General features: G+C 38.6%; 2 protein-coding genes across 2 annotated transcripts in view; both read right to left on the bottom strand.

Annotated features, from left to right (window-relative positions):
• Positions 1-21,372, bottom strand: part of LOC104033437 (zinc finger protein 521) — a 205,118-nt gene that overhangs the window by 180,411 nt on the left and 3,335 nt on the right. Inside the window, exons 3-5 of the mRNA XM_075705057.1 lie at positions 6,982-7,044; positions 5,883-5,942; positions 148-327 (exon numbers count right to left, since the gene is read on the bottom strand). Coding sequence (XP_075561172.1) covers positions 148-327; positions 5,883-5,942; positions 6,982-7,044 — 303 coding nt within the window. The remainder of the gene's footprint in view (positions 1-147; positions 328-5,882; positions 5,943-6,981; positions 7,045-21,372) is intronic.
• Positions 1-21,372, bottom strand: part of SS18 (SS18 subunit of BAF chromatin remodeling complex) — a 430,088-nt gene that overhangs the window by 109,068 nt on the left and 299,648 nt on the right. The gene's annotated exons all lie outside the window — the stretch shown is intronic.

Below are 21,372 nucleotides of genomic sequence, written 5' to 3' on the forward strand. Positions count from 1 at the left end.
GTCCCAGAATCTGTTTATAAAGGTCTCACCCAAGCATTCAAGTGCAGGAGTAAAATAACTGAGAAAGGAGGAGGGAAATCAGAAGCAGAGCATGGGAATCAGAAATAGAACAGTGCACGAAGCCACAAAGTGATAAGTATTGTTTACCTGTCAGTTGACATTGATTAATCTTGTGTTCTGTGATATCACTCAGCGACTCAAACACCTGGAGGCAGCTGTCACAGCTGTGCACAGCTTCTTCTTCTAACTCCTCCCCTTCATCCGGCCTTTTCTTACAGTCTAGCACTTCTCCATCTTCTGCCTTGTCTTCTAGTTTACAGTTAGGGTCTGAAAGAAAATCAAGACCATGACGTCAGGCATCTAAGAAGAGAACCTTTAAAAAGAAAAAAAAAAAAATCAAAATAGGTTCTTGTGGTAATGAAGAGAAGCAACATGTTTGGCACGAGCCTGAAGCACACTGTAGATTTTATTGCTAAATAAGCAAAGGAGGCTTTTTCCTTAATTTTTTTCTAATCTCAATGAAAGGAGAATTTCCCTTCTTCTACTCCACAAATGCAGCTCCATTTCTCACTCAAGCAATTCTTCCATGCTTCAATGTTAGGTTTGTCAATTTTATCACAGCTACTGAAGCTGCTTTGATCATTCTAAGAAAGGACAAACCACCTATGCAATTAGTTTTCAATGAAAAGAAAAATCAAATCAATGAGTGCGCAGGAACTTCTTTTCACTGTTAACTGCAGTGCTTCACAGGAAATTACCAGAATTAAGAGACTAACAAATTTGATTTACATAAACATGAAATTAATCTTGACTTTACAACCCACTCCAATACTCCATCACCACACTATTTAACAGAAACAAAGCCCTGGAAAGATTATACCCTAGGTCAAAATGCTACACATGCTTTGAACTTGTGTATGACTTAAGACAAACCCAATAAAGTTCCTATATTTGCCACATCACGGAAAACTGGAAACTAACCATTGTAAAACCTAAATAGTGCACAAGGAGAGCTTTGTCTGTCTGACATGTTAACAAGCATTTTGGGGATAGCGGGATCGCTCTAGCCTCAGAGCAGCAGTCCTGAGCCCAGCTGAAGCTCCTAAACTGGAAGCAATGTGCGGTCTCACCACCATCCCCTACGCGCAGAGAAGCCACACAGCTCGCTGCACTACCTCAGTTCTGCAGATGACCAGCGCAGAGTGAGACAATCCGAAGTCTAGAACTTTTCCTCCTCTGAGGAGGAGAGGAGTAGCTTTAACTACTCGTGACTTTTTGCCCACTTTACTAAAAGCTTCCTTCAAAAGACAGAAGTAAAACAATCTGTCTTCCCTAATAAAGCAAGCTGGCACTTAACTTTGTTTTTCCTTGGGAACCACAGTACAACAAGTGAAATGCAGAAGAAAAATGGTTGTGTGCATTCCAGCAAAAGGAATGCAAGCGTTTCACCACTTTTCCCTTTTCTGCTTTGGCCACCTCATCTTTCCTTTTAGATATTTGAGAGAGCTAAGACTGAAACAAGTAATTTTAGAAAACAAGGACAAACTCATAATAACAGGAGATTGTGCAAGTACATTTTAAGATGTTACGCTCTTTAGCCAAGTGGGTGACTAACCAGGAGTAAGCTTCTTGTCCACAACAACACAGAGGTGTTATCTGTGAACCCACTTTATTTAGCATCACAATTGATTAGGATCATGCACAACTACTTGGAAGAAGAGAAACTAAAACATGCTAACACTAAATTCACATTAGAATGGGGAAGGGGTGAAGAGAAGGAGGGTGATTCCACTTTAAACCACTCTTAAATCCTCTCTCAGCACCCTAGAGTGATGTGGGCACAGCCATCCCTGTATTTGCTACTGTGCACGAAGTGCAGGCGTCCTTGCCGCCCACAACGAAGGTCAGGGCTCTCATCATCTTTCTACATCCTTTGGTCCATGCTGCTGCACCCTGCCCTTCAACTGTTCAAACACAGATGGGTCCGCAAGCAGAAACTGGAAATGACCCATGTTAGAAAGTCTTCCTCATGCTATGTGGCTCATGATCAAAACCGAGGAATTTCTTTGACGGGGTAAAGGGCAGAATTTATTTTTAAGGGAATTAGATTACAGAGAAAAACGCGATTAATTTTAAAAAATATTTATGGCAAATTACATTCACAAGGTTCTTTCAAGAGTGAAAACTTCAACTTGGGCAGCTACTTCCAAACAGAGGATTAGTCCGCAAATTTACAGACCAAAAAGGGATGCTAATTAAATAAAAGGACTTTGTTGTATTTTAGCCATTGTTGAATGCTCTGAATCCAATAACTCCCATTGCCACTTCATTTTCCAAGATATTTTGCACGATTGACAAAAGTAGTTAGGAGATCACCAGGTTATAAGCAGTTCAGAAAAAGAAATAGTTGTCTTAACTGTTGCAAACTGACCCCAACATCATTAAACACTTGTTGGAAGGCAGCATGTGCACATCGCATACTATTAGTTGTTCAGCTCAAGCTCCCAGTTTCATCTCATAAAACTGACAGCACTCAGGGAAATGTGGGCACTGGGTTTGAATTTTAACATGAGTATTTAAATGCTGCACATAAAGTTTACAGACCTGTTTGTTTTAAAATAAGGGTAGTGTCTGACTCTGCTTTAAGTACAATGCTGAAGGAAAGAAAAGGGAGGGGAGGGAATTCTCAAGACTTATTATTCAGAAACACTTGCACTTTACAGGAATTCAGCAATACACACACACGTATGCCACAGATGCACCCCTTAGTGCACAAAAGCCTAAAGAATTGCTCAATTTAAAGCTTCCTACTTAGAGACCAGTTATTAAAATTAGAATAATTTTAAGACTAATAAATGTTTTGCTTCTCCTTCTGCATTTGCAGATATAAACTCTACAGGGACAGAAGTCAGTCAAGCTTATTCCCTTCTGCTGCAACTTTAGAATACATGCTCTAGCCAACTGGCACATTTGTTTTTAGGTCAACACTTAAGTGGGACCCTCTGGGACCTAGGTTTGAGTTTAGCCTATGACAGCTTTGTGAAATGAGTTCTGGCAGTCTCAGCCCTTCTCAATGAATGCATTTCCACTGTGATCCGCTTCCATGAAGAGATGTCACCACCAAAATAAAAAGATATTTAAAGAGAGAAAATATCGTTTGGATGCTTTGTGAATAGATAGCTTTTCTGTTACAACAACAAATATCATCTTCCATCAAGAGCTGGTCTAACCTTAAATGGTTACTTAAACTGAGGATAAGCTGCCTTATTTGAGCTGCTCTTTTGAAAGACTCGAATAAAACGTATTTTGTAAATGCAATATGCATTCATCTATACTCCCCTCTTAACCTCCTGTTCAAAGCTCATGCTCGCATACAGACTTCAGGGCAAATCATCTCCCACATTTCTTTCTCCCCAATATCTGCAACAATCACAGACACAATTCCCTCAACAAAGACTGTCTTTATAGTAAGATTACCTTTCCCAACATCTGCAAATGCCACTGTCATTTCCAGAGGCTTCCCTGCCCTCTTTGAGACGCTGCTGTGCACTAACTGAAAATTTTCAATACACATCAGCAACAAAACACACACCGGCTCCATCTGCAGATATCATTGAAAATTATCTAGTATGGGAAGGAGGGATAAATTTTTGGAACGGAAATAAATTCAGCCTATTAAGGCACTTAAAAAAAAAAAAAAAAAAAAAGAAGAAAAAGAACAGTTGTCTTCTGTTACTGATTATGTTAACATTATTTATAAATGGAAATTAAAAGAAGCATGATTTTCTCATTACTATGTTCCCTGGCAGGTGGTTCTCCCCTTCCCTTCTTCCTCCTCCTCATAAGGGATGTTATTGCTGTAACTTGGTCTAATAAAACTGCAACTTTGGGGAACATGAAAAATTGCATTGGCTTAAAAGTGTTGGAGGCAATAAAGCCATGGACTTCAATTAATTTCAAGTGTGGGAGCGGTTTAAGGCCAACCAGCAGAAATTCTGTTCTGTCCATGTAAAAATGAGGTTTCACCACATTTACTTTTTATAACCCATATAAAAGTCAAGTAAAAGTAATGAATATCTAAAAGCCATCTCAGTGGACTAGCAAAGACTATCTGTATTCTTGAAACTCATCTTACATATTTCTGCCTATGCTACAAGGATCCATAGCTAATCACAACTAAAACATCAAACTACCAAGAAAACAGTCTCCTTTCCAATCCATTTCACTGCCTTGCAGCAGACCTCCTTCCAAGCCACTTCTGCATGGAAAAGTGCTGGCAAAAGAAAGGAAAACTTAGATCATGTGGTTATAATTATTACCAGGCAAGGAGTATTTCTTCAGCTCAGTGGTAAAGTAAAACTCTGTCGCTCTCTGCTCCCAATAGTGTCCATCGCAAAACAACTGCCTCATTAAATCTCTGCAGTAAGATTAATATGCCGTAGCTGCACTACATTTATAACTTGGTACTCTATAAAAAGCACATTTAATGGTTAGAGCCAGAGCTTAGATACAAAGTATTACTATAAAAACTTCTGGCAGTGTGTACACAGTGTGGGCCTTCTGTACTGCTTGCTCTATCAGAAGGTTTTTTGTTTTTAATATCGGCACTGCATTCTTGGTATAGAGAAAAACAGAATGTTAAATCTTGCCTAGAAATAGACAGAGAACAACACAGGACATGATGGGAAATAAATAACTCACCAGACAACTTAACCATTGAGAATTATTTTAAGGAAAAGTGCAGAAAAGCAACCATTCCTTGTCATATTGATCTCCAGTTTTGCAGTGCTCTATTTTTCAACTTCATGTGTCTACAGCAGTACAAGTTTGCTTTTTTTCAAGTTTGCAGATAGCTAAATGGAGACATAAGTACGTTCAGAAGAGTTTGAGAAATTTCCCATTAAAAAAGCAGAGAACTCTCTCACTTTTATTTCCTCTTTTCAAACAACAAAGTTTATGCGCAGAGCCACTAGAACTTATCAAAGGCACCAAACACAAACCCACAGGACACACACGCAAGAGAAACATGAAGTCATCTAGCTGAACAAAAAATTAACTGCATTCTTCACCTTCATAAGAGGAATAACTCCAGCCGTTCTCAAACAAATTACCTACACGTATTCAGAGATGACTAGCCTTCTAGGAATATCCTTAAGGAGCCAGCCCTTACTCCAAAAGGTGACCTCAGCTGATTGAATGAGACTATTCAGATGAGTCAGTTCTGCTCTTCAGATAAAATTCTATGGAATCAGTACCAAAGACAGAAGTGAAGAATTTCTTGCATTCTCAGAACCATATTAGCGAATAAAAGAGCCCTTGTTGTTATTGGGAATTAACAATTATTTCTTCATGATTATTAACAATACATATCCCTGTGATCCTGACTCAAACAACAGCTTTGTCCACCCAGTCTCACTGACTTAAGATTAAGGAGCCCTGATTAATCTCTGACTGGTAAGAAATTATACAAACAATCCTAAAAGAAATTACCCTTATCCACATATTTTATAAATATGAAGATAGTTTAAGTGGAATGAAAATTCAAGTTAATCTGAAATGGCACAGGGTGGGGTTTTATGTGGGGGATGTAGAGAAGGATTATTTTTAACAAAAAAAAAAAAAGAAAAAAAAAAGCAAAGCATGCTGCACTTTAGAAGTATCTCACTTTCAGTTGGCTGACCTACAAAAGGCAGAATTTCTAATTCTCAGGAATTGAAAGGTGAGGGGAAAGGAATGTTATTTTCCATTGCGAGCCCCAAGAATGCCTTCTAAGCTGAAACAGAGAAGGAAGAATGCAGGCTTTGCAAAAACACCCCGATACAGAAATCCCTCACACTGTTGTCAAAGAGTTAGCAAGCACTAATGAAGGAATTCAGCATTACCAGTCTGTGCGGCTGTGTGTCCCACACCTGCCTGCTGGTCCTCTGTTTCATTTTCTTCTACTGTCAGAAAAAGGTAAACAAAACAAAAACAAAACAAAAAAAGATGTTAGGTAGGTAGCTGAAGTGTTTCAAGCATCTTTACACCAGCTTCAGTTCCGAAAGCCAGTAATGCTTGTACAACACGGGCAAGAAAAGCTGCACTGCAAAGTGCGAAAGTGTAGACCAGACCAAAACAGAATACGTTGCTGTAGGGAGGCTACAAATCTGAGAACAGAGTGACCGAATCAGTTTCATGGCTTAAAAACCAAATCGAATTTCCTCTGGGATATTTCTCTTCAATGCACTCTACTGTATTTGATTATGGAACTAAATGAGAGAATAATTCTGGGCTTTAAGATTCTACTCGCTCCACACGGATAAGAGAAAGCCTTCTCCTGGCAGACGGGAGAGGTGTGTGTGCTAATTCATACATAAGCTTTAAAAAAATAATAATAATCCTATATTCAGTAGCAAACATCTCAGCAGTGCAGACAGCCTTGCAAAGGAGAACTAACCCCATGCTGTTTTACTGTATACACCATGCCAGCATCTTTCCCTTGGCTCACAGCTTTCCAGAGCAGTAGAACTAAAAACAATACAATTCTTGTCAGATTCACTATTCAAAAGTTGTTGGGCAAGAGTGAACCTAACAAGAGCCATTCTGCTGCTACTTTGAGAGGGCTGTTCTCATATGCTCTGATATGATGCCTAAGTAAGATTGACTCTCCCAAAGTAAAAGTAAGGGAAGAGCTAAAAGGCAGAACCATTTCCTTTTTATTCTCCCAAAGACTGAGTTCTTTGAGTTAGAGAACAGCAGAGAGAAAAGAATTCATTCTCCCTCCACAGGGGAAAAAGCTGAAAGGGGAAAGACTGCACTTTTACAGCATTTCCACTCCCAAGAATTCAGACCTCAAAAATAATCATGCAACCAAGTTAAAATCCAAAGATATGGGTGGTTTTTTTCCTGGTTCTTGGGACAAGAGAGTGCAACACTTAGGGTCACATATAAATCTAGACATATATTCAAAAGAAGAGATACATATACACACTCCACAGGTACCTCTTTTCCTCCTCCGCCAACCCCAAGGCTTCATACAACTGGTTGTTTCTAGAATCTGAGTTTCTAGAAAAAAAACACCAGTTTTCATAAGGACACTCTTAGGACACCAGAAACTTGAAACACAGTGCATATATTAGAAAGAGTCAAGTACAATCTCTGGAGGACTCTAAACAAGCTCTATCTCTGTCCCGGAGCTGTGGCTAGTAAGCACACTCTTCTCATCAACAGAGATCTGATAAATTTTCCCCAGCCCTGGAGTAAGTCAAGTATTTCACAAAATGCGATTTTACGAGCTGACTGTTTCAGCTGAACTTGTATTTTGCAGCCATGAAGTTACCAGTATTTCAGCTGTAATAATACTGTATGATTTTTTTTTTTTTGTTACACTGAAGCAGTCATCCCAGCAGCCCTCACAGATAAAGGAAACTCGTCAGACAAAGAAAGCAGTGGGAAAAGCTCATGAAAAGCTGAGTTTCAGGGGAACACGTGGTCAAATACAAACTAAGCTAAATAGAAAGATTTTTCACTAGGGCAGTACAGATCAGTAAGACTCATTAATAAAGCAAGAAAAATAATGAATACAACTACTATACAGTTTAAAAAACAATACCGCCTTTTGTGACTCACTCAAGCCCCCAAACCTCTGCAGCAGCCCAACCTGACCATGTTTGTGCCCACCATCAGCTGTTGATCTATTTCCAAAAAAATGTTCTCAAGAGCAAGCTCTAAAACTGAAAAATGTGTCCACTGTTCCATCCCTCAAGAGGAAACTCACCTTGGCCATCAGTACCTACCAATTAACCTTATTAAAGGTTGTAGACATATCTGCTATCTACCAGTGAAATCCTCAACCACGATACATGTCACCACTTGGTCCAGAAAGGCAGTTTAAAAAATCCACCATTTTTTAAGTCTCAACATGGAATTGAGGTGGCCAAACATGAACTTTTCAAGAACCGATTCCCACGTGGGAAACTTTAAAATAAAGCAGCTACCTGCCGAGAAGTAAACAAGATCTGCTTGTTTGAAGCAGATCTCCACTTGTAAGTGTATGCAAACCAAAACACAAGAGTTCATCTCTTCTGCTGTTCTGCACTGAATGTCTACTGCCACCAGCTGCAGCACCAGGATCTCACTGCTAGTGAGAAATGACTGTGCACCAAAATGTGCTCAGCTTCGCACTGCTGACTGAGAGGTACAAACAAACATGTTTAGGTCTTCAAATGGAAAAAACAAACATGGATACTGCGTAACAAATTGTTTTCACGTATGCAATTTTGTAATGGAGAAACATGCCAGTGTATGCCTTGTGAAAGCAAATGTTTAAAACTTCACTGCTATTTAGGGATCTGAAAATTCTGTGAGAGCTGAGGTTTGGTTTCAACAAAGGCTGACCACTATGTCTTTATTACACTAAAAAAAAAGGAAACAAGCCTCAGAGCAGGTAACTCCGTGGTTAGCATCTTTCTACACTATTGTTCAAGCCCTTTAAGGACTCTCAGTCACAACAGAAGCAAGTAGGTCACAACAGGCCACAGCACAAAGACTTGCTAATAATATTCAACTAGACAGACACCTTCATCAGGAAAATTAAACCCACATTTAGGGGGAAATATGGTAAAAGGAATGAGAAAACTACCTCACAAAACCCACAGAATTAGGGAAATATTAGCATTAGCACAAATCAACTACAAAATAGCATCTCATTTTCCTTTGCATTGTTAGATTATTCCTCCAGCTAGCATGAGTATTTGTTACATTAAGTAAGCTACAGCTGGCAGCATCAGATAAGCTTCCAATTAGCACTTTATGCCTTTCCACAACCAGATTCTGAAAACTTCAGTGCTATTTCAGCTCTCAGACCAATATTAAACTCACCTGACTATGAAAGGTAGTGTGACATGCAGCCAACATTAACTTCCCTTAAACATTAACTATACCATTTTATTTCAGGAGAGGAAGGCAACTTTAAACAGAACCTACATAGTGAGATGCTTTAAATTTTGCTAACCAAAACCATTTCTCTAGCACTAGCATGAAATGTAACTAAAAAAAGCCACAAGGATGATACGCAGATTAAACAGTAGCATGTATGCACTATTATTAATTCAAACATCAAAATTACTGATACTCTAGGACTGTAATTGTGCATAAGGGTGTCATCTTCATTACAGCATATACCATATCCTAGCATAAGGTAAGACAAATTCTAGATAACAAAGCAATATAATACTAGTAAAAGGAGAGGCCTCAGGAAACCAGAACAATAGCTTATGAATCCAGACTATAAATAAGTGATGTTACTGCTGAGCAGTACTTCTAGATACATGTGAAATAATGTTGTCATGAAAGCAACAATATTCCTTGTCCCTACAACTATGTGTTTATGACCACAGGTCACCTGTTTTGTTAGCTGTAGAAATACTTCTCAATTGACTTATCTGTTCCTTAAAACAACAAACCAGCAAGTCCCTACTACATATTTTCTCAGTGCAACTTTTGAAAAACAAAACAAACAGGAAACCCAAATAATAAAATTTTGAAAAGACCAGATCACCACAACAAATGTGGCACCACACTTCTTGAGAGCAATTTAAAAAAAAAAAAAAAACCCAAACCTCAGTAATTCCAGCATGTCAATTCTATCTCCTATTGTAAAAGCTTGTGATTTGGACAGATATCAGTTTTTTACATTTTACTGCAAAAAACATATCTCTAAACTGAAGCTGTATCTATGTGAAAGGTTAGGCCATTTCAGCTTTGGTGCGGCCAGTGTCCAACGTAAACCCTGCTTTCAGTTCAGAGCACCTCTCATGCTTAAGCTGCTGAATGTCAACGTTAAGACCAACTGTTCCTTTTTAAAGAAAAAAAAACAAACAAACAAAAAAAAAGGCAACAAATCAAGTAGTACCATCAAGGACAGCCAATGAGGAAAACCTGTGGGAATTCTGATAGAGGTCCTAAAACCAGAATTATTCTCCTGACTGCTCTACAGCAACACCTGCTGATCAATGAGGATTTCACCCCTCTTGCTTAGAGTCTCTTCACAGGACACATGGTTCGCCTGTAAAGGAGGGAGATTATTTTATAAAGTGAGTACCAAACATACACAGATCTTCTAGCTTGCAAAATCTCATTCATATTCTACTGACTAACCAGGACACCCCTTCACTGAAGAGTTAATCTGTAGATTTAGCACCCTAAGGAAGAGCACAAGTCCTTTCTGGTTGATGCCTGGGAAAAACCTTGTATGGAAAAGAAATGGATAAAATTAGAAATGTGAAAAAGGACATTTTCACTGAAAGGGAAGCCTTTTGGAGAACTCTGGCTAAGATTTATGGCTTCTGAGCTATTACAAAACATAATAAAATAAAGGCAAAAGATAATTGAAAAAAGTCTATTTTCTTCTAGTCTAGGTAGGTTAATAAATTTTAAAAAAAGAAAAAAGAAAAAAAAAAAACCTGCCCCAAATGCCTGAGCCTCTTTTCAGCTTGTTAAACAAAGCAGGAGAAGCCACATATCCCAAAATAAACTATAAAAATAGATTGCTATTGATTTATCCCTTCCTAAAACACATTCCTTGAGAGATGTGAAAATAAACCTAATATAGCAACTAAGACTGTCGGGATAGGAAGTTTAGAATATATATTTTTAACTTGCACTTTGCATTTCCTATAATTCAATACTTAATCTATACATTTCCATTAGCATATGATTAGTAATTCAATTTAAAGCCATCTTTGCACAAAAGCCTTTTTCTTAGGATAGTAACTTTGCCAAGTGCATCTTCAATCTACATGTTTGAATAATTTCTGCAGACAAGTAATAGAGACACTAGCTGTATTAGCATAATCAATACACAATTTACCGAGTTACCCAGACAGAACAGAAACGAAACGTGTGTGCCATTATTTCAGTACCTACAAATGACTGTAATTTCTGGAAGTATCTCTCTACTTTTCTTTTACCTCCTCCTCACGGCCACATAAAAACCAAGAGGACATTCACACTGCCACCATCTACAGGTACATATTAAGTGTGATTAGATAGATTAATCACATAGCAGAAGGCAAATTTAAGAGCCAGTTACAGGAGGTGTTGAGTATCCTCTAACTCTATTAAAGTCAATGGATTTTGAAGATGTTTCGCGCTTTGCAATAACGTGCTGCGGAAATACATCTCCATAAGGGTTCAGTCAGGATACAAAACTGAAATTAAGGAAGTTACAGAGCAGTATTAAATGCAGGATCACATGTCAATGCATCACCTGCTAGGGGTACACCTTCCTCTGCTTTCTTCTCTCTCTTGGTACCACTGGTGCTCTAAGACTCACCTTTTAACTCTTCTGGCCGACACATGCAAGCACAGGATTTCACACCTGGCTACATCACATGCAAGCAGCAATTCAGTGGGTGACTCCTGGAAGTCAACAACCATTTCAGGCTGCTTCATAATGTCCTTTAAGATAACTGGCACTCATAAAAGTTCAGAACTACTAAGAAAGTATTGTTTTCTGAACAGCTTCACCTAGTGTCAATACACATCTATCAGTTACTAGCCAGAAACCCGATTACCACTTCGACTCCCAACTGTATACGCACCCAATGACTTTAGTGTGAGAAGAGTCAGAAAAGAAATGCATTGGCCTATTATCATTTCAAATATCTACATTCCAGAATTCTATTGAAAGTTAGTTGTGTGTGTGTAGCCACAACTGTACAAAAATCCAATTAATAATATGCATGAATATTTGTATTTCTGATTTGTTTTCCTTTGTGCTGTGACATACCCCTCTTCCTATTTCTACCCTCCCCAGCATTTTAACAGTATTCTCTGGATACTTGGATTATTTTCCACAGAAGATTCCTGTTATATAAAGCATTCTCCTTCTTGCATTTGCTTTTTCCAGAAGACAAAGCCCCTCACAGCATTCTTATTTTTTACTCCTCTCTTTAGTCTATCCCAACACTGAGCTTGGGGTTTTTTTCCCCTAACGTTCTTCTTGTAGAAAGACCGAATTAGGAGTTCCCAATTAGACTGCAGTGGTTGGAAAATATTATTCTTATGCTAAAATAAAGTATTTTCCTAGGCAGCACATAAACATAAAAGTAATAAATATACTTAAGTGGAAAGAAATTATGCTTTAGAAATCCTTTGGATATTCTTCCAACCCTTGATCTCAAGGATGGCAGTATCCAAATGTGACAGCCTAAAGACGTCCAGTTTTACTAACGTTGTGCGCAGAAAGGGCAGGAGATGCTCCTTCTTGCAGCAGAGGGAGAAATCTACAGAAACCCCAAAGCTGGGGAGGGGTGAGGTGGGTGTCATTTTCTGGAGAGCTGAGGTAGTAGATTCTCATAGATTCAGGTACTAATCCTGCCCAGAATGCTAACTTTGCCTCCCTGATCATGCATCTTTTAACAAGCTTAAGCCACATCTACATACAGTCATATTTTTATTGTTTAAAGTAAACTAATAACAGTATATTTTAAAAAGTACTTTTCTCCAAAGAATCTTAAAGCTTTTTATAAACATCACGTGAATTCCAGACATCCCTAAGACTCTCTATCATGCAATATAACAGATTATAATGGATCTCCGAGTCAAACTGAGGACCACGGTGAGAATTAGCAAAGCAAGAAGGAATCTCTCTGGGAGTCAATTCTTAGTACCAGGGTCAGGATTTTCAGCTGTCCTGCCTATCTCAAACTGAGTAGTCTACCTCCATTCCTGACAATGTGACTGTGCACATCCATTCTATTTTGAGGAAAGACAGAAGTTAGAAGGCCAAGATAAATTTTAAGCCTAACTATCAAACCCAGTACTTGACATGAATGCTTTCAGAGTGATTCCTCCCAGTATACTGAAGCTATGTATCACCTGAGTTTTCTTACTCTCTCAGAGGGACGTAACTAAGAATTTCTGGTACTCCTACAGAACTGTATTTTCAACTGTGCTTAGAAAACAAGAAATTCATTAAACACTGTCTACAAAAGCCTAAACTCAGCAAGAGAGAGCAATTTGAATCAAACTCACACATGGATCACAGAACCTCAAAGTACCAACATTACACAAGTCTGAAGACAAGTGATGTAAGGAAGGGCTATGAGGACCTACAGTAAAGGTTAGTGTAGATGATCATCGCCTTTGAAAGTTAAGTCATTTATTTATGTGCCTAAAATGAGGCACTTAAATTGAGGAGTTTGGGTTGTCTGACACCATTCCAACACCAAAACAAAATATAGCTGCATGCTTTGGCTCTATTACCTAAAGACATACATTTATCTGAGTCAAAAAACCCACCTCCTTTCAATTGAGATTATCCCTGATTTACCAGAGATCTCCTTCTATTCTGTACCAGGGTGTTATAAATTTCTTTTTGATCCCTCAAACTCTCTGCTCTGTTCTACATGACTATCATGTAGAACAGCACTCTGGTCTATATCCACAAAAGAGCTTAGAATCCCAAAAACTAGTGAGGGGACGCTGCATCTAAATTGCCAGAAGTTCTCCTCAGATGCCGCTCAGGTCAGGCAGTGCCTGTGGTTTTATCATCCAGGCTTTCTCAGCGTCATGCAGCTCAATGCTGAAATCAAACCAAAGTTTCACCGCAGCTGGCTAGTGGAAGATTAAATATTCTCCTGCCTGCCCTGGCTTTGGCCACAGTCTTATGGGCTGGTTCTTCAGAGTTTACATACCCTTCCCTGGTTGCTAGAAGATACTGGCAGAAAATGTGTGGGTTGAAATACCTCTTCCTTTCCCCCTCTTGCCCACACCCGCTGGTTAGATCACTCACCCAGGATGTGGGTGGCACCAGCTCAACTTTCTTCTCTACCAGAAGGATTTGTACGCATGTCATGAGCTTCCTAACAAAGAGCACCTACCCTCAGACTTGAGGTGCACTCATTCATTGCTGTTGAAGCTGCCACACCTCATCTACAATATTCACTGAACTAGAAAGGAAAAACAGCATGATACCTTATCCTTGTGGTTACGGCACCCTCATGGGAAGCGGGACACATGGACTCCAGTTCTAGTTTCACTGAAATAATCCATCAGAAGTAATATTGCAGTAAGTACTTGGCAGACCAGGACCCAAATCTCCTCTTTCTCCATTGATACCCAAGCCATTAGAGCTATGAGTCTTGTGTATGAGTGCTCTTTCTCACCTTCTTGTCCAACAAATACTTAATTACACTTTTGAAAAGGGAAACATCATTGACAAAAATAAAAGGGCAATTCACACTCATAGCACAATATGCTGCTGTGTAATGACTGAGGTACTCCCTGTGCGATAGATTCAAACACCCTTAGACAAAGCACAGAACAAAACCCCAACCTCTCACATCCTAGCAGAGCAAGTAATTTTCCCTCTTTGGTAAAGGGGAGAGGAAGAGCAGCAGCACAACCCCTCAATTCCTTCTAACTTGGGAGGAAAGGAACAACCTGTCCCCTATCTCCAAAACTCTGGATCAGATCAGTGACCGCGATGAGATACCCTATTGCACCAAGACACCCACATCTAGAGCAGGTAAGGAGCTAAGACACACTATCCTTTCCAAGTTTTTCCTACTGTCTCCTTAAGGTAGTTCCTCCACAACAACATTCATAAACCCCTAACCTACCTATGAATTATATAAAGGATCCAAGCACCTGGTGCAAGATGACTATTCCACTAGGCAGCCAGGCACCTGTAAACTAAGCACTGCAGTACTAGCATCTTGCAGCATGCAAGCCCTTGTTTTTTAGACTGAGCCTTAGAGCTTTCTGACCTTTCTTCATTGATTACATTTGAACCTGGTGAGCAAGTCTTCTGCTCAACAGACCCACCAGAAATCGCAAACCAAATCTCTTCCTATGCTCTAGCTCTTGGTAAGTCACGTAATGCAATCCCTTCCCAGCGGTTGCACGCACAGACCAATAGCAACCCATTTCCTCCTCCCATCTTCAGAGTGAAAATGTTACATCAGGCATGGATCTTGACGTCCTGTTGTCCTGGAACCAGTGAATCAGAAAGTTCCTTCCTCACAATTGTATTCTTTGGAGGTGGAAAATAATTAACTTCCCCACCCCCTCCTCCTTCCTACTGCCACTATCAAAGTTAGAAATTCACTTGACTCTGTCTGGGGAAAAAAAAAACCAACCAGCCATCATAATTCAGCGCCAGAGAAAGTTTTGTTGATCAAAGCATAGCCTTGTCTTCCCAAGGACACTGCCTCACTACGTCACATCATCCAGTCCAGCAACACAGCAGGTATTTTATTTTTTGTTTTTAAAGTTCCTTTCAAGAAGTTAATGAGTCAATAATGGAAGTTGAACTTGATAGGTTACCAAAAGAAGTGACAACAAAAAAAAATAAAACTAAAAAAAATCAATTATCACGGAATTCATTGTTTGAAATGTATTTCCCTGGCAAAACACAACCTAATAATAGTAAGGGCACAACAAGTTTCAGGGACTGTATACAAAAGCCATCTATTGTGCACTTAACCAGGACATTTAGACTTAAAAGTGCTCCAGCTTTTCCACACTCGTGTGTAACACCAAGCGTCTGTATGAGAAACTAGGAGAGAGATTTTGCACTTCCTGTTAGGTAAGGACAAAATTCCTGTTCCAGGTTATTGCCCTCCAAAAATGGGGTTTGGGAAGGAGGGAAAACACCAATACCCTCATTACCAACATCCTGTCCATTCGTCCTCGGGGCAAAAAGGTCTTCTGCTTCAGCCAAGAGGCTGATTAACTAATGACTAGTACTTTCAAATTTGTAGGAAGGCTAACTAGTTACTGATACTATATTTTTAAAGGAACCATAGTAAGCCCCTAGCACATCAGAAAAGAAGAAAGCGGGGAGGAAGTCACTATACCAAGATACATAAATGACTTCAAGAAATCTTGAAGGACTAAAAATCCTAACCTTAGAAAGAAAAATTGTGCCTAATTGCACCTATATTTAAAAGTGAAAGTATGATATCAATCATTTACTCAAAAAACAGCCTCTCTCTTGCTCCCATGATAAAAAAGAGGGGGGAAAAACCACAACGAAAACACATCCCCCCAAAATCTAAAATTTCAGTCTGCATTAATTGCGCAGAATTGGTAAGTAACAATCCTACAACCCTTTTGAGTACACATCATACGGATTCAACTGTACAAAGAAAAGTTGCGGTTCAGTATGCACAGCACCACTCTAGCTAAAGGAAAATCTAAAAGGCTCAAATGTGCACACACCAGAAGAACATGGATAACCTAGACTAAATCCTGAAAAAAGAGGAAAAAAAAATCCTCTACATCTTTTCCTCAATAATTATGCAGTATAGAGGGAAAAAAAAGTATTTGAAACTAAAGGAATGTGAAGCAGGAAAAAAACTGTGACCACTGTTAACTAATATTATAAATACAGAGGACAATGGTCCTGCTTCAAAAATCATTTGGAAAAGGGCAATTTTGTGCAGTCTTACTACTGTGTGCACACAAGAACATAAAGGAGGTTTTTCTGGAAAGCAGGAGGGCTGAATGAAAATGTTAATTATAACATGTTGTAATAAGGATACCCCCAAGATCAGCCCTATCTTTTTTGCTACAGTGTAGTCCCTAGGCATATGGCTAACTACTCCTTGATCATTATCCTGGCTAAAACTGAAGCTACTGAAGTTTAGGAGACTCATATCTAACAGAATTTCTTTCATCTCTAATAATTGCTAAACTAGCATAATTACTCATACTTGAGGTGAAATAGAACCCAAGTTGTCTAAAATTAAAGTTAAAACAAAAGCAAACCTCACCACCTCTTTCGTTTTTTGCACATTCATCTTTTGTCAGAATCCTATGCCAAGCACTGCATTATGATTTAGAAGTATTTAAAAGCTTCTCTTGTGCTATCTGACTTTTGTAAAGAGAGCGACTGAAAAACTTAATGCTTTGTAGTAACACACCGCAAAATACATTTGAAAACAGACATGTACATTTTCACAGCACCAAATAAAACAGGCCCAATTCTTCAGAGACCTGTATGTTGTCCCTTCAGGGAAAAATATACATATATACGTATATATATAGCCACGGTTCTGATTTAAGTGAAATAGTGCATTTTTCCCACCCCCAGCCAGGACCAAGTTTGAGCTCAGGTAGCCCTACAGGAACCAATGGAAACCGTAAAACACAGCTGGGAAAAGATGCTAAGAGGTCTGTCTTAAGGTATCAGCATTTATACTATATTTTAATCAATCTAAAAAAACAACTCCAAACATCTTATTTTCAGTGTTTTACACAGAAAAAAACACCGAATCCATACGGTCTACATAGAATGTTAACAGTTCTTCCAGATCCTTTCCTCGTGTACAATTATTCAAAGGGAAGATTTTTTTTTTCCCCAAAATGCGCGACTTTCAAAATCCTGAATCGTGTTTCAGAACAAAGAAGTAAGAGCTATTAAACCAGTTGTAAATTCGACTGAATGAATTACAGAGCAACATAAAGCCTTTCAAGACATCTTAGATCATGGCGGATAATGTTATCCTACACATGTGAGATAAGTGCCTCCATACTGACAGCTTCCCTTGTTACACAAGTTAACAGCAACTCGGGAAAACAAAATCAAACCAAACCAAACATGCAGTATTTCTGAGCCTCTTAATATTATCTTTGCCCCAAGATTTCACCTTTATGGAAACTAGCAGTACAACCAGTAGCTGTTTAGATGCAGCTGTTTAGATGTTCGCTCCTAACAGTACCTGCTCCTAAGAAGTAGATGGCGATGATCAACATAAATCACGCTAGCCCCAAAAATGACCAGGTAGCATTGCTGTACTCCTACAGCTAATCAAGACCATCAATACCACTGTGCATTGCCAAAGTCAATGAAAATTACTAAACGTTAGGGATGTTTTTGTTGTTACTGATTTTTTTAATATATAAAGGAGCTGGGGCATGCTTTGGCAAGTCAAAAAAAGAACATTATAAATAGCCTGCATTATAAAAAGATGCTAATCTTAAATCCTCTTTGTAATTTGTTTTTTCATGTACTCTTTTATGTTCGATATCTTAATTTTTGCCCTTTTTTGGATGGCCAAATAGAAGCCAGCAATCCACTCATGCATCAAACAGATGTTTTTGCTTTTCAGGCCAAATGGAATCTTACGAATTTTTTGTTCCCTCCCTGTAAAATGATGATGCCAAAATAACACAGTTCCTGAAAACGGCCCGTTCAGGAAAAGTTCTTTGGACTGGTAATACTGAAACTTTAAGTCAAGTTCAGAGAAATCATGCCAATACTAATTGCTGTTTTTGTTTATGCTGCATTGATTATACTCTAATCAGCAGACAATCTAATGACTTTCGAGTCTAGTCCATGCAATTTAGAAGCCGGGGAGGGTTGGGGCTGAGAATAAACATTCAAATAGTTGACAGATACACAGAAACGTAAAGGCTACTGTTTGAAGGGGATCCGAATGTCAAATTCTCTCTGAACTATTGCTGCTATTAAGTACAATTTTTGTTTTAATCCATTACTGTTCCACCTTCCTACACCACACCACCTGCGCCTCTGTACAAGAAACATCCTTTTGCTTCAAATTTATGATGAGAAAACAAGTCACATTAAAACACAGGTACATTTACTCAGTCCACCAACACTGTGCATGAATTGAGCTGCAGTTGCAAATTCAGACAGGATGGAGAGAGTACCTAGGTTTCTTCAAAAACAGGGAACAACTTTAAGAGACGCTCCGGGCTCGCCGAAATATTTCGAGATGCAAGCCCTCCTTAAGCAGAACATAGATATGTAAAATACAGCAGAAAAATTTTTCCTTCTCATCTTTCTAGGAATTCAGTAATTCTATTTCTGCAGACAAATGTGGGATACAAAATTACAATGAGTAAAAATTTACTTTGAACTAATAACAAAATATTTTTATATTATTTTCAAAAAGAAATCGCTTTCAGAGATCAGCGCTTCTATTAAATGCATGGGGCTGTTCTAGTTTCCTTGTGATGGCTTATCTGACACCTACAATTTCAGTGATTTTTCACGGGTGACTTCAGCATAATGAATATTACCTGACTTTAGCTTAGAGAAACCTGGGTTTAATGTTTAGTAGGACTACATTTTCATTCAGGTTTGTATAAAGAACACCTGGTTTTCTTTGCAAGCAACTATATTTTTGTATCTTTGTTTCTAAACAAAGTTTCTCACAAAAAGCCGGTAGTAATAGCAAAAGAAAAACCTCAAGCCCTCCCAAAACTAAAACCCCATAAACCAGAAAGGGGAGGGAGGGGGGAGGTGGTCAGTAACTTAAGTGTGATATCTGCAAAGCATGCCAAGTCACAGAAAAGGGTTTACCGTTCAAATGGCCAAGTTAAACAAGATACCAGCAAGCTGCTCTCCCCCCCACCCTTGCTTTCTCATCTCAGGGGGTCTCCAGCATGGTTTTACTTACGGAATGGCGTTGCCCTTAAGGTGCTAGGAGTTTAAGGAGTCATACCAATTGCCCTTCTTCAATACTCTTCATTTGCACAGCGGCTCTTTTGGGGCTTATACATGGGTATCATATCTCTGACTTATCTTTCCCCACCTGCTTTTCTCCCGCTATCCTCCCTCCCCCACCAAATGCATTAGGTGATTTTGATCAGGTCAATGATACCTAATAGATTCCCCCCCCCCAGAAACTAGAAAAGGAAATGGGATAAATTAATCAGTAGAATGAAATATAGGTCAGGACTGATGAGTTTGATGCAACTGATCCTTCCTCTACCTAAAAGAACCCGGCAGTTGAACTTTAATTCCTCCTTCCTGAAGTAAAATAAGATATTCAAATTACAGTTTTTCAGAAAGTTAAATAATTTACTCTGCTTTTGAGACTTTTTTTGCCACAACCCTGTAGTATATTTGTAAGAGGCAGTGCTTTTCACAGAAAACAATTTCAATCTTACTTTTTCCTTGGAAATATGTTTTTATTATTTTTAAATTATGAGAGGCTTATCTAATGTCAGCCACGCCATTTTTCTTTCCTAAGTCCAAATCTGAGATGCAATCACCAGCAAGAGTTGGGGGACAGTCAGACCAAAGTTGGCAAGAAACCAAAACGGGGGTGGAGGGGGAAAGAGAGAGAAAAAGAAATAGAAAAGGAATGCAAACAGAAAACAGGGTAATTCAAAAAAGTGTATTTTCAAGAAATATAAGAAATTTAGTCATTAGCAAGTTCTTAACACCCACCATTTCAGATGAATGTTAGTTTCATGCATTCAATATAAAAAACTCAATTGTCATTTTGTTTTAATGTATTTACCTGCCTTGTATGAGTATTCCCCTAAGAGATAAGTTTCAAATTAAGTTATCAAAAGTGACAGACATATCAAAAATATCTCTGATATCTTCCCCCCAGAAAGGGTTGCTAAGTACATGACAAATTGGAAATGTAATGTGTAACTCCATATTTTATTTAGATGTAAAACAGCACTCATGAGTTTAAATAACTCATTTACATACATTCAAAGAACAGTTTTTCAGAGAAGCTATTTAAAATACTGTTTATTTTTAAACTGTAGAACTATATTTCGTACTGACTAAATCAGTAATACTTAAGAAACAAGGAATTTAAATAAACACTGCACTGGAGGTACAGCTGAAATTCTCCTTGCAATGCTACTTACAGCTTTTGTTTGTTCACTAAAAATGAAGATGCAATAATCGATGGGCAGACTCTTATCAATGAATTTAAATGCTACGTCTATGCAAGCATCTTTCAACTTCTCAGATGAATCGCACTATTAGCCCTTTCAGAAATCTTACAATCAGGTTGCTTTCAGAATACTATTAATCCACTCAAAAATGGACATGATTCAAGAAAAATAAAACAGAGAAAATGAGAAAGATATTTGAACAAAGGCCACCAAGAATGATAACCTACTCCCCAAAGGTAATTACTGCAGCAATAATTACAGATGATGATTGATTTACTGCCTGGTTTTAGTTGAAAAATAGTAAATGAGACACTGTAAAGAAATCTCTGTCATCTCTACCCTGAACATTAAGCGGTTTTCTTAAGTCAGTAGTTTATTGTCAGCAAATCCAAGCTACTCCATCTGAATCGTACAATGTTGCTGTTTTCTCATTTTAGGGACTCCCAGGCTACTGGTACGTAAGGAAGGCAAAGCCCATACCTCCACATAAAATGGAAGCTCTATCTTTTGTTTTAAATTAAGGGTGATGTTTACAGGAAGATATTTGAAACAAACCTCCTCTCTGTAACACATCTAACAAATAACCACGAGTAAAACACGTCCAGTGTCTAACAGGAGAACAATTTCCCCTCTTTGCCAATTGATTCTGAACGTTTACTCCTTTGCACTTAAATACTTGGAGGTCTGAGACTACCCTTCAGTTAAACTTTCCCA

The sequence above is a fragment of the Pelecanus crispus genome, chromosome 2, assembly GCF_030463565.1.
Source record: "Pelecanus crispus isolate bPelCri1 chromosome 2, bPelCri1.pri, whole genome shotgun sequence".
NCBI classification, from domain to species: Eukaryota; Metazoa; Chordata; class Aves; order Pelecaniformes; family Pelecanidae; genus Pelecanus; species Pelecanus crispus.